Source organism: Sardina pilchardus, chromosome 14 (assembly GCF_963854185.1).
Source record: "Sardina pilchardus chromosome 14, fSarPil1.1, whole genome shotgun sequence".
In the NCBI taxonomy this organism is placed as follows: domain Eukaryota; kingdom Metazoa; phylum Chordata; class Actinopteri; order Clupeiformes; family Clupeidae; genus Sardina; species Sardina pilchardus.
Window position 1 is genome coordinate 29296120 of NC_085007.1, and position 14189 is coordinate 29310308.

The 14189-nt window shown below is 39.9% G+C and overlaps 1 protein-coding gene across 2 annotated transcripts; it reads right to left on the reverse strand.

Moving 5' to 3' along the window:
- Positions 1 to 1171: 1171 nt before the first annotated feature.
- LOC134100694 (leukemia inhibitory factor receptor-like) lies at positions 1172 to 9848 on the reverse strand. 2 transcript variants are annotated; one of them, XM_062554069.1, is made up of 18 exons: positions 9647 to 9848; positions 8913 to 9004; positions 7856 to 8019; positions 7598 to 7748; positions 6623 to 6892; positions 6344 to 6476; positions 6103 to 6251; positions 5831 to 5979; positions 5533 to 5686; positions 5349 to 5413; positions 5058 to 5250; positions 4640 to 4816; positions 4151 to 4249; positions 3793 to 3939; positions 3470 to 3604; positions 3160 to 3253; positions 2387 to 2447; positions 1172 to 2269 (listed from the first exon to the last, which is right to left on the reverse strand). In XM_062554069.1, exons 2-18 carry the CDS (start codon positions 8974 to 8976, stop codon positions 1883 to 1885), a joined length of 2592 nt encoding a protein of 863 aa, XP_062410053.1. In that variant the 5' UTR covers positions 8977 to 9004; positions 9647 to 9848; the 3' UTR covers positions 1172 to 1882. The 2 variants fall into 2 exon arrangements, with proteins under 2 accessions (XP_062410053.1, XP_062410054.1); XM_062554070.1 differs by lacking the exons at positions 7598 to 7748; positions 7856 to 8019; positions 8913 to 9004; positions 9647 to 9848 and having other exon boundaries at positions 6344 to 6495; positions 6623 to 6724.
- Between the last annotated feature and the right edge of the window lie 4341 nt (positions 9849 to 14189).

The window sequence follows — 14189 nt, forward strand, 5'->3', positions numbered from 1 at the left end:
CAGACGTCCCAGCCTTTCATTTAGAATTTGGTTCCAGGCTACGACCTAATCTGTTGCCATTCCTGCATGGCTGTCACATTTTGTAAAGCTCACCGTTACTTTGTATAGCCTACTTAACGCAGATGTGTAGGCCTGTCTACATTTCACAGGTGTTCTGTATCCCTCATAACACAGCCCTACATTTCAGTTTCTGTAGCTCATTGTCCTGTCTCCCCTGTGAGCACGTGTAGGCCTATTTGCTTTGGTGTAGTGTTCGCTTGCGAGTGGGCCTTTGTGTTAGTTTATGTTTGTTTGTGCCTGCATGTGGAGGAGCATCACGCTGCAGCCCGCGGGAATGTGTGTGTGCGTGCGCTCAACTCCACCATCTATAGGCCGATTGGTGTAGGCTATAGTGTAGGCCTACTGTAGGCCTACACATTAATTCCTTTATAGTATGACCCCCATAAAAAGAATTCCACGAAACTTGGCATGCATTCAGAAGGTGTCATACTGGTCATACACTTCCAATTTTGTGCAGTTTTGAGCATGTCAGCTAAAGACACCAGCATCTCATTTTTGCTTTTTAAATTTTAATTAAGTGGCACCATACTGCAAATGAGTGGTTAATAGGTTGAGATGGCCCTTGAGAGCAACATACAAAAAACAAACAAACAAACAAACTAAAAACCCTACAGTACTTGAGCTAGGCCTATACAGAAAACTGTCTGCCCTACCTCATTTTGGGGGGTCCGGACTCCGGGCATTAAAATGGAAATCAATGGTTCCATGTCATCCTTGTAGAGGCTACTGTAGGCTATCACCGATCTTTATAGATCAGTGGGCTACATGACCACCAAGTTTCATGCAGCCCTACCCTTTCATGGCTACTATTTCACAACATATTTTTGGCACACAATAGGCTAGTAATAATAATATCATCATCATCATCATCATCTTAATTTACAGAGCGCTTCTCTAAACAAAGTTAGACAATGCTTTACATAAAAGAATAAACAGAGCAAAAATAAAATGTCTACAAACAAAGCAAATAAGGTATTTTTTCAATACCAAAAACTACACTAATTGGACAGTATACAAGGCAAAAAAATCAGTACAAGACAAGACAAAAAAATAAATTAAAAGCTTTTCAGTGCAAGTGACTTTTAAGGAAAGATTTAAAAGATGTCACAGATTCAGCTAATCTTATTTATTGCATTCCAGAGATTTGGAGCTAACACTTAAGTATGAAGACTGAACTCAGGAATGGTTACCCTTTGGCTGCCAATCTTAATGTGTGTGTGGCACTAGCATATCAGAAATGTAACCATAGGCAAATGCATCTTCTTGTAACATTCTTTTTTAAATACCAAAAACGTAACACACATGATGCCACCCAAGACATCGATCTTAGGGCCTTGAAGAGCTGACAAATGTTGAATTTCCAACTAAGCTACAAGGAATGTAATCATCACTCTCAATTTACTGCTCCAAACAGTTGGAGCAGGGAAAATTAACATGTACTGTAGAAGGGTGGCTGGACACTTCAATGTTTCAACTCTTGTTCTGCATCTGTAAGTCTATGTAATCCTTACTTATACAGGCAATAATACTTTGTACTTAAAAAGTGATGTCCTTGTCATCCTATGACATTGAAAAGAACATATTTGTTTAATCAAAATACACATAAACACAAGATTGGTAAGAAACTGAGCAGGGAGCCAGTTGACAATGCATGACCTCCATGTGCCTAAACGGATCTCCATGCAAGGGATGTGACAGTTTGACCTGGGCAGAGCTTTCAACTACGCCAAAAGCACAGTCATCACTTTCCAAGAGATCTCCCATTACTCTCACGTTGGCTGGCCTGCCAGATATTTTCCAGAATGTGGTAAGGTTGACTGGTCTAACAGACATCTTCCAGGGCTTGGTAAGTTTCTGAACACGGAGGTAGAGGACAAAATGCTGGGGACACCTGGGGGTGAGGGCTGTACCCTCCAGTGGCAGCCTCTGTGGTTACTGGTGTGCCACTGGGCAACGCAGGAAAAGCCACTGGCAGATTGTATGTGAGGTTGTCCAGCACCAAATTAGGACTGCTCAATATGCTGCTGGAGCCAATATTACGGTCCGGAAAATTAGTGTCTGAGCCAGTTACATTCCTATAATGCGCTAAACAGTCACTGTCTGTCACAGGTATAGCTGAAATTACTCCATCTTCAGCATCCAATTCACAAGCCAAGAGATAATCCACATTCTCAGCAGGGATCGCAAGTAGCTGAATGTCATGGATTTCCTAGAGAAAATGGACACAGTAATTTGATCAAATGTAAATCCATATTGCAAATATATTCACAGCTGCTTTATTTTTTCAAGGTTAACTTATAAACAGTGTTTTGATGTATCAGCTTACCTTTGAGGTAGAGGAATTAAGTTGAGGACCTGGAATGTCTGGGTATAACTTCTCTTTCAGCCTAGTGGAATGAGATCATTTTAATTTGAACACTAAAAACTTTTATGTACGAATATGGGAAATCCAAATACTCTCTAATAACTGAGAGTGAGGACTATACCCATACTATACAAATGTACAGTTTTACAACATCCCTGAAGGAATTACTGTACACCTACACAGAAATGTAAACTGTAGAATCAAAACCTCTCTGCATGCATGCGTACAGTACCACTGAGGAACAGCACATGATTGAAAGGTGAACTATGCACGTTTTTTTTGCTTAATTTACCTGATCAGTCATTGGAATGGTTATTGGACTTATTCCAGGTTGAATGATAGCGGTCTCGCTTCTCCCTAGCGCCTGTGACCTCCTCAGATTGAGGAGTGTTGTAAAATATACACGCTAAAGCTGTAGGGGAAGCTCTGCAGAGAAACATGCAAGTGTAAAACTTGCATGCGTGGTTTTTCCGCTCAGAGGCGCTAGGGGGAAGCCAGACAGCCGTTATTCAACCCGAAATAAGTCAAATAACCATTCCAATGACTCCGAAGCTGATTAGTTAAGGCAAATTAAGCTAAAAAACTTGCATATTTCACATTTAAAGTAAAATTAAAATAGTTCTCACTAATGTAAAATAGCCATTCAAAACAGTTACAAAACAAAACTCAGTTTAGGTCAGATTACACACTTTTCAATAATTTTTACCTCACCGGATATTTGGCCATTGTCTTACCATGTCCTCTTTCGGTAGCACAGAATACTGAAAACTGCAACAATTATGATGACAAATCCCAGTGACGTGATACTGCGTATAATGGTCTGGCGAGCTGTGAGAGAATTAACTCCAGTCATACAACAAGACTGAGTTTATCACTTATTACTTAATTACTCAATGAGAGACAACAACACAGAAATAAATGGCATCACAAGTCATTCTACTTTGGTATTTGCTGCTACAGTACATAGTACTTTCATGTTTACTTTTAGGTATGATATTCAGACAGTAAAACATGAGATCAAAAAGAGTTGCATACTGTACATACTCTGTGGCCTGGGATCGAATGAAAAGTTCCCAGCTGGACCTTCACCTGCAGATGTGAAAGCACGTATTTGGAAGTTGTAGAATTCACCACGGGGGTTTGGAATTCGTTTCATCCTTTCTTCACTCTCTGGAATCTCTGAAAAAACACAAAGAAAAAATCATACATGAAACATGTTGTGGTTGTGTCAAAAGCAAGGGAAAAACTAGATCAGATATTAATCTTGGCGTAAAGATGTAAATGTAAATAAAACTGTAAAGGCAGGTACGCATGTGTCCTTTTGAAATTACATTAATTTTGTCACCCCATGTTTGCACCTTTTTTACCTTCATAGTAATCATGGGAAATGGAGGAATAGCTGATTGCATACTTCTGAATAAATCCTCTCCGGTGCACCAAGGGTATCTCATCCCAGGTGACGACTACATCCAAACCATCCTGAGAAGCAAAGGCACTTGAAGACCTTTCTGGTGCTGGGAAATACAGAGAGAAAGAAAATTGTTGTGGTCAAAACTATCGATGCTGTCTGCTTTTGTCAATACATTTTTATCTACTACTTTAATTACATGTGAGCCTTTACAAATATATACTGGAGTTCTGCTACATTTTTAGAGGTGGTTGACTTTGTTATATTCAATTGTATAAAGTTTTAAATAGTTCGGTTCAGTGAGAATGATTACTCACTCAGCTCTCGTCCATAACCTTCCCATCTCCACTGCAACTCTGGGGCATCTGTTGTGCAGGCATATAGAGAAAATGTGTACCTCACTCCATCTATAAACCCTGCAGGAAAGCACCGTGTGAGACACATAGTAATACTTATATAAACTTGTTAAAGATCACTAAAACTATACAACAAAAAAACCTACAGCTTGATGTGGTGACAGCACCTGGGGACAGTCAATGTGACACGTGGTATGTTTAGTGCTGTAGGCTCCTATTACTTACCACTAGGTGGCACTACTGTAACTTAATTTTAAAAACAGATGTCTGCCTGTATGAATGTTCTAGTGTCAACACAGGAGGCATGGAGAATATACAGTATGTAGCATTCATCTTTGTGAATGCGAGGTTTTCAATTAAAGCTTTGAATTCATTTTATATGTTGAGACCCAATTCTAGTGCTATTTCACATGTACAAACATTACAGTTGACATAATACAACTGCTGTACCTGAATTGATTGTAGCATTTGTTTGGCCAGCTGGTATCTTTATCCACTGGATGTCACACTTGTCCTGGCTGCCCACAGGGTACCAGTCCACCACATACCCACAACTGGCCCCAGGCGTCGAGTCCCAGGTCAACTCCACACCGCCATTACTGCCATTAACACGTGTTGTCTCCACATCTTTCCAAGATCATGAAAAAAATGTGTTAGTGAGGGGTGGAGAAATTAGTCAGGGGGAGTGATGGGTGGAGAAAGCCAAGCTGGTCACCACAACAGTGGCTGTCATGCGAGGACACTAACTCCAACTGACTGGGATTAAGCTTTTGCTTTATTTTGTGCTCTCCCACAATGACAAACAAAGTCTTTCATACATGCCTCTAACAAAATGATATCTTCTTGAATGCTGCTTCCCATTTCTCACCTCCTGTTTGTGATGGGATGGTGATTGTTGAAGGCTGTGAGTAGCCAACATTGTTAACGGCTTTGATGGTGATAGTCGTATTCATAGTGTCCATGTTGTAACAGTGTTGTGTTGGGTACAAATTCTTATGGAGGCCACTCCATGACAGTTCATACGACATTACCTCTCCATGACTCTGCTCAGTCTCTAGCTTCTGTGAGAAAAAAGACCACAAAGATGGAGTATAAATCTGGCTGCTAGGACTGTGCCCCAGTAAAGCTAATAAAGTAGGCAAATGCATTGAAAACATACCTTCCACACCACAATATTACTGTTGTTGTTGTCGACTGTCATCCAGACATCCACAGCCTGAGGAACTAAACAGAAAAGCAACAGGTTCAGGAGAATAAAGTGTGTTTAAGCCCTTGAGGTGACTGCAAATGTGTTTTAATCGGGATCATCTGAATTGTTGTTATCCTTGGTCAGTCATACTCACTGTCCTCTTTGGTTTGAAATGTGATTATTTCAGCCCAGTCTCCCCACTTCCAGAAGTGCTTGTTCGAGGCGCATCGCACCTTGATGGAATAGTTAGTGTACGGGTGAAGATCACGTAGGGTCATAGAGATCAGGCCCACTCCAGTGTCTTCTCTCTTCACAGGAAAAAGGACAGGACAGAACATGAACCACCCACAACGATGGCAACAATGATCATTGAGCTGTCTTCCAATATGGTGTGCAGATATATACTGTAGCTACCATGTGTGTTGGAGCAGAAAACTGGAAACACCACTCACCACATCTTCTGTTTTGTTGGGCCACGTTATCTGTACTTGACATTGCATTGATAATAACATCAGGTTGGCATCAGGCCAATGCCATTGAATACTAGCATTCCTGGAGTTTACATGTGAGGCTTTTAGATGTTGAGGAGCCGGCAAATACACTGCAACCAGTCAGAACAGTTCAGAACTGTGACAATCCTTACAGTACAGAGCAGATAGTAATGAAGGATCTTTGGTTAGGCCTACACATGCAAGTGCTGAATTATGTAAATGGTGGTCTTTACCTCTGTGTCTGGGGTCAGCTGTATAAGTGAAACTTGTTTTATTGATTTTATTTTCTGCTGTCAGTATCCATGCAGTTTCCCCCTGATTTGGAGATATTTCTGAGAAACAGAACTTCTGGTCTGAAGACTGGAATTGTGTTTCACATGGCCTAAAAATGAGAATTAGGTGGTTATAATGTCATCATTGTAAAATATGTTGGGGTTGAACATCAGTAAGTGGCATACATCTTAGTTATAATACCTTACACCCTCATTAAGAATATATTTGGTACGACGGAGTCCTTTTAGGTTTTTATCTCTACCCTGTGTCCAAGAACAGTTAAGATCACGGAGGTTTCTTGTCTCGCATGTAAAGTTGTGAACCTCTGGAGAATCTGTAAAAGCACAATATCTCTAAACCCAAACACAAAAGCCTCAATAAAAAAAACATAAGCTTTGAAGTCAGTGAGTGGATGTGTCAATATGTCCGAAAAGGCTAGATAAGCAAAAGACTTTCGTAATATAATAAGGCAAGACTTACAGCCAGCATACACTGTAACTGTGCTTCCCCCACCATTTTTCTCTTGACAAGATACATGATGTTCACCCCTAGTATCGTCGGGTTCCAGTGTTACATCAAAAATGTAGGTCTGGCTCACATGGGTGTAGTTCATTGACTGCACGTCATTGAACGTAACATTGTGGACTGTTTCTCCTTCTGGGACGATGCAGCAGAATTTCTTTTTACTGCCGACTAAGCCTACGTGATCCACTGGGTAAAGCGCACGTTTAGAGTGATCTGAACCTGAACCTAGAGAATAGAAGATAAGAAGAGGATAGAAGATAAGAAAAAAGGCAAAAATAATAATTAAGTGAAACCATACAGCAGACGTCAGCATGTTGCTGAACTGAAGCCGCAAGGCAGACTAGTCGGTGGACCTCTTGTGACTGAAAGAAATTTAGCTTAAAGAACTATAAATACTAAAAGTCTGAAATAAGGTTTTGTCTTTCTTATTAGTAATTTATTAATCATCTCATAGGCATCAGCCAATCAGGATACAGAAACAAAGTCTGTGCATCCAAGAATGAATTGGTTGTTTCTCACACACACATTTATATCTTGCATCATATCATATCATTGCATCGATCATTGTATCATTACATCTTCTCTGCTCACACATGACTTGGACAATACAATACAAGTTAATTAAGAACCAAGGACACAAAGATCATTTCAACGACACATGATTTGCCATACACATGAACTACTGAAACAGAATGATCAAATAGACAAGAACTTTAAGAACTAGGTTAATCTCCAACAGAAGAATGAATGCACAAGGTAATAGAAGTATCAATCATAAGGAACATTATGAACTAGCTTACGCTTTAACAGTCCATTTAAGAGTGTATCTTGCAGAAACACAAGTATCAAATCAAAGGTTAAATTCCATCTTGGTAATTTTCCCCTCACATGACCAAGAGGGATTGCTTTGTACGGTGAAACTTTACTGACCTGAGACATGTCTGTGATCTGTCCACTCACTGACATTATTTTGGTGTCTGACACGAAGCCTCACTGAATGTGAAAGACACTCAAGTGGCAGGGGGGAGGTCCAATGCCAGTCATGGGTGACTGTCAGGTTTGGCCTTTTCACAACAGACGCCTACAAATACATGCCATCAGCTGAGGACACTCTCAAGACAAACTTTACCAGATGTCTTTAGAGAAACGTCAAGAGTGTTTGCAGCATTATTGCCACATAAAACTTACACTATGCACAGCTTCTTTCTGTCCAGGGTTGTAGACTTCAATTTCATTAATGACACTTTCTAGCTTGCCGATTAAAGATGGTGCATCTGTCCAGAAAACATCTATAGTCTTGGTTATGCTGCTAACACGTGCATCCTTGAGCTGTGGTATTGGAAGGGACAATTCTGCAATGGGTCAAAGTATAGTCAAGGTCATTGGTAAGATATTTAGCATTTCACTTAGAGTGCAGAGATGATTTTCCATCTGTAATACTGCTGGATGTCCTTACAGGTACTGAGCACCATCAGAGATGTAAAGTAACTAAGCAGGCAGACATATTTAAGTATACAGTGCTTAAGTTTGAATGGGGAGTAGGCTATCTTAGCCTACTTGAGTTTTTATTTTTCTTCCTTTTACTACACTACAAATTTATCATTTCACACCACAAAATGTTCAATAGCAAGATTAAGTAGAAATAGGCTAAAATAATGTGTATGTTAGCATATTAGATATTTGCAACCCCAAGATTTTCTGATCGGATGTCATCCCAGGATACTGAAATGAATGAAGACATGGTGACAGAGTTAAAACAAATACAGCTAAGACATACAGTAGCGCACCAAAGACTATGGAGGCTGTTGTAAGGTGCTGTTGTAAGCATGCTTATGGAATGCAATATAGCTGTAAACATGTTGGATATGCCTCATTATAGGGAGGCCTATAATGAGGCACCAGCAGTGAAAAATGAATGGCAGCCATACTTTTGTTCAGGCTTTGAAGACATCGTATAGGAAGTGTAACCACTAAGTTACTGCCCTGGCTACCTGGCCTTGGCAGCTTTTACTAGTACTTTATACTTTATACTTTTTACTTTGTTTTAGAATGGGCTAGGCTACTTGTCATACTTAAGTACTGTTAGTGTAAATAATAGATACTTCAAGACTTTTAGTCTACTTAAGTCGTATGCTTAGATTACTTCTCCTTTTAAGTCATTTTCTGATCAAATACTGTATATACTTCTACTCAAGTGTGGGTTTCAGATATAAAACAATACTGAGCAAGACTGACTTAGGCCTACCATCTGCCACTCCTTGGACTGTACTGATGATTAAAGAGGATGTCACGAGAAGAGAAGCAATCATGATTTCATTATGGTTAAGGCGAGGGGTACTAGGAGGATAAGAAAACAACAACAACAAACAACAACAACAAAAATCAGTCAAATCCTGTCTTAACACCGGAAATTATATTGGTGCATATGTCCACAAATGTAGCCATGTTTAACGTGTGGCTATAGCCTTTTTGCCAATGCCTGAAAAAAAAATATTATCATACGTTAACATGTATTCTGAATAAAAAAGATAATATAGGCAAATCCATCAGAATTATCCATAGGTGGGGCACAGCGCCCAGCGCTTTTACCTGACTGCAGACAATTAATTTACCCCTTTACTATACCCACTCCTATCAGTTACGACGCGACGCTGGACTATCAACAACGGGAAATCGGTGACAACACAGGAAATATGCCTCATGTGTAAAGCTAAAGAAAAGTAAAAACTCGCGCTTAGCCTAATTATGGATGGAACAGGGTACAGCAGTTCCCAAACTTTTCTCCCCACGGACCACCAAATCCTGACGCGGCTCGCGTACCCCCACATGTTAAAATGTAACATTCAGTGACGTATCCAGGCATCATGAATCGGTAAAGGCCGTATGTTTCATAACACCATAGTAGACTAGCCTAACTTTACATGATTGACAGGTAGGTTGAAGAACTTTACAGAGGCATAATCAATTGTTCTCACTGACCTTCGAGGGTTAGCCTATAACAAGTTGTTTCGTCGCTTTGCTGCGAACCGTTAAGATCACGGCTTGTCCAAACTCAGAAACCAAGTAGGCTAGTAGGGTATGTTTAACCTAGTCATAGTTTGGTTAAAGGAAGTGATTTTGCGCTCTTTCACACCAAGTTAGCGCAACTCACTGCATCATTACAACAGAATGCAGGATGTAAAAATAGCAACTCATTCCAAGTAAAAAAAAAATAGTCTACATCATCAGCTCATGTCACTTCCATTACACCACGCCCTCAGTCTTTTTTTCTCAGACAATAGACCGTCCCATCCAATGATTCATGAGAAATCAAGATATTCCCAGGAATTATGCAAGTAGAACTGGCCCATATCATGAATCACAGAGTCCTGGTAGAATAGCTTCATGAATTATTTTTTGTATTGTATATATAAAGGAAGCCATAAAGATAAGAACAATATGGCATCGCATCACTTGTCGGCGGAAAATAACTGGTATTTCAATGTGTCTAGGCCTATAGGCCTACCTTTTACTGTTGGTGATATGTTTTTAGCCTAGGCTACTACTGTATTTGGGTGGTCTGGCAGAGGTTTTGGGTGGGCAACATAGCAAAGCGGTCAAATTGGATTAAAATAGACAAACTCAAAATACAGCAGAAATAATCAGCTTCGTGATAACTTTAATAATCCAATTTGAACAGACAGAACCGGTTATATGGTTTCCCTGCAAGTTGCCCAATGTATTAGACTGGGTAAAGCCAGCTTGATGTCGCCCTGCAGCTCAGGAAACCTGCACATGTATCTCTCCTGCTTCCTGTCCACGTTTGCTGGAACCAATCACAAACTGGTTTATCCACCAGCCACACCCGGATCGTTGGTCTGATCGGTTGAAGGCTGGGCCTATGTTATTATTAATGGCTAGACTTAAGAGCACCTTGACAACTGGAAAAAATAATGGTAAAAATACAATTTCTTGGCACAAAATGCACTTTCTAGTATTTTTTTTTAATTCACAAATCGGTGTTTCGTTTTAAATCTATACCATCACTTCCACAAAAATAGCAAAATAGCAAAAATATATGAACAGAAAATTCTACCACCTTAGGCCACTTAAGACTTGTGGACCAGATGAGGCGCTGACGTTGCTTCGGACAACCATCTCCTCACTGCTCCTGTCAAGCTGAAACAGGAGAAACTGGACAGAGAGCACAAACCGGTGACAGGTACAACTCTTCTGAAGAATCCAACCAAGTTGGAAGAGTTTAAACTGACACCCGGGAACAAAAGTCCTGCAAAGAACAAATGGAAGATGAGGAAGAAAAGAAAAAATAGACAAAAATGGAAGTGTGAGGGAGGCAATGAAGACAACTTGCAAAGAAGTCTTGGGCCCACAAAACCTATGAGGAGTGGATCTCAGCAGACAAACAACAAACAACAGCCTCACACGCAGGGCCGGCCCAAGCCTTTATGGGGCCCTAAGCAAAATTTCATTTGGGGCCCCCCATACCACTACCTCAGCACCAGATGCTTCATCATCCCATAGGCTACACTTTGTGTGTAACATACCCACTATCATTACCATCATTTGTAATTTACTTACATCATACCGGTGTCATTCTGGCTGTTTTTAACATTACCAGAGTAGCAAACTCACAAAATTGTTCTAATTGTTTTGCATTTTTAAATAGAGTGGGGTATAAATGTGTGCAAAATTAATTATACTATTTGAAAGTAACATCAGCAGACAAGACACTGTATTTACAGTAACAAGTTAACCAGTTTAATTTCTTTAGTTTTTCAAATTCAGAACAGACGTTCAAAGTTGTGCAAAATGTGCTATATGGTGGTGGTGTGGTGTGGTGTGTCTCGTCTTCCAGCTTCTTCTTTTTTCTTTTCTCGGCTCCAGAGGGATAGCTCCTTTTTTGAGACATAGTTAAGCGGCAACGAACTTCCACTTCACGTTTCACATGATGACCGACAACCACGCCAGCGGTGTATGATATCTGCATGCCCAACGGTGGCAGCAACCAACAGCAGGAATCAATTTTGAAAATAGGCCTATAGTATTTTGCGAATTGTGAAAATAAAATGCAAATCACATTTATATGTGTAATACCATCTCGTTTCTATTATTCAATGATATTTTTTATTTTTACTTTTAAAAAGATATATATTATCGTGATCTTTTGGTGCTCTTGGGGGCCCTCTGGTGGCGTGGGGGCCCTAAGCGACCGCATAGTTCGCTTATCGCTTGGGCCGGCCCTGCTCACACGTGCAAAGAAAACAAAAGCACAGGAGCAGTACAACCAGCAAGAGTGTTAAAAAAAAGAATAGAAGCAGACAAAAATAATTTTATGGAAACGCTAACGGCAGCCAGCCAAAAAGACCATTAAAGGACAAAGAAGGCAAACAAATAGGCCTACATGATGAGGAAGGACAGAGGAGAAGATGTGTGGAACTAGAACACTTTGAGGAGTTGACCAGCTCCAGAAAACCCACCAGATATTCAGCCTGCAGATAGTGACCTGCAGTAGACAGTAGACTGCAGTGAATCAACCAAGGAGATCAGCAAAGCCACTAGGCTACAACGCCAAAGAGTGGAAAGGCAACAGGACCCAATAGTATCCCTGAGGTGAGACTGAGACTACTGTACATGCTTCATCTTTCCTTCAGAAAGATCTGGGAAGAACATAGGCTACTGTATTCTCACAGAATGGAAAGAGGGCTATTTGATAAGCTTAGAAAGAAAGGCAACTTGAACTCTTGTTCTAATTACAGAACATTCCGGGGTAAGAAAATGTTAAGTAAATGACGTTTTACAGATGTGTCTAAGCTGTCTTTGAAAAAGTAATTAGGCCTAATAGGTGTCAATATTGTATTTTTGGAATAATTGTAACGCAAAACTGAACAATTATCCGTTTGGATGATATTTCATCTCCCTATAACAGAGGTATGACAAGCTTATAGGCTACTAATGAAATGAACACATCTTCAGAAACATTTGACATCTTTTGAAACATTGGTATATCGTCTGATGAGCGCGCAAATGTGGCAAAAATCAGAAGGGGGGTAGGCTACCATGTTAAAAATATTTTTTTCTCTGGATGTATTAGGTACTGTATCAAGCTAATATTTTGGCTAAGTTAGTTTAAATGGTTACTCTTTAGATGGTATGTTTGAAGCAAATCTGAGATGGTCAAGCAGAAGATTCTCTAAAATCCGAGGTGGAATGACCCCTATGCTTCTAGACACGAACTTCCACAATATGGGGGTTCTGTTTTTAAATATCACTTGGCAAGAAGACAAAGATTCTTTAGATTCTTTAGAACGTTTGCTTAGCAACCTGCTCCAGCGTTCTAGCGAACCGGACCCCAGACTCTTTCAGGTGGACCCGGGTCCGGTCCCAGGGGTTCGATCTAGTTGTGTTTACATTATCAAAAGCAACCGAACCATCAGACTAAACGAACCCAGGGGACCTAGTGTGAATGTGTGAATAGACAAATATAATTTTATTTTATATAATTTCAAACACTATTTTATTTTGATATATGTGTGGTGAATGTGTTTTGTAATTTTGTAAGTTAATTTGGATACACTTCAAATTAGGGTATTTGATATTTTATTTCTATTCTTGCCTATCCCTACCAATAGCTAGAGCTGGTCTTTAAAATCAGGCCCCCACAATGTAGTCCAGCTGCCGGACCAGCTGTTGGCTGCAGCACCTCAAGGTAGCACTGATTGTTTGAAAGCAAGGTAGCACTGATTGCTTCTTCTCGTACTGACAATAGGCTACTCAGAGACTTTGAGAAACAGAGATCTATGTGAAAAATCTATGTAAGTTTTCCTTTATCAGTTGGGGGGTTTAACTAACACACATCCTGTACATAGGCCTACCAGCTACATACCATAACACCAACTCATCTACATCCAAGCTGGATTTGAGGCTTTGAACTTTGGGTGAGCAAGACACAGTGCTTGGGTGGACTTAGCCCGCTCTGGCTCCTGCCGAGAGCTGGCCCTGGCTGTAAAGGACTCCCAATTGTGACCAGACTATTCACTTGTGATTGTTGTGAATAAGTTTGGCTTAGGCTACCTGGCAAGCTACTGTACAGTGTATCCCTCAACAGATGAAATGAACAGTCATGTTTTCATATCATGAGACCCTTACAGTACGTTGATGCCATCTTATCTGTCCCTTTCAGTTGTTCATATGTCAATGTCAATGTCAATGTCAATGTCAATGTCAATGTCAATTTATTTATATAGCACATTTAAAAAACAACCACAGTTGACCAAAGTGCTGTAAAATAAAATAAAATAAAAATAACATAAAAATAAAGTAAAATAATTATAAAATAACTTCAAAGAAACATAGTAAAGATTAGTAAGTAAAACAATAATAATAATTAGAAATGCAATTCCAAGGAATTACCAGTGCATGAAAATGCAAAAATAGATAGATAATGTAGATATGGTTACTGAGGTGTAGCTAGGGTAAACATGGTGGTTGCATAGTTTACAGAGAGTTGATAGTGTGAAGGTAG

Excerpts from the sequence above, each read along its gene's own strand:
- LOC134100694 (XM_062554069.1), bottom strand. The coding sequence starts at position 8,976 with ATGATTGCTTCTCTTCTCGTGACATCCTCTTTAATCATCAGTACAGTC. Across the intron at positions 5,980-6,102 it reads AGCTGACCCCAGACACAGAG|TGTATTTGCCGGCTCCTCAA; the intron begins GTAAAGACCACC and ends GACTGGTTGCAG. Across the intron at positions 2,448-3,159 it reads TGCTACCGAAAGAGGACATG|GCTGAAAGAGAAGTTATACC; the intron begins GTAAGACAATGG and ends TCATTCCACTAG.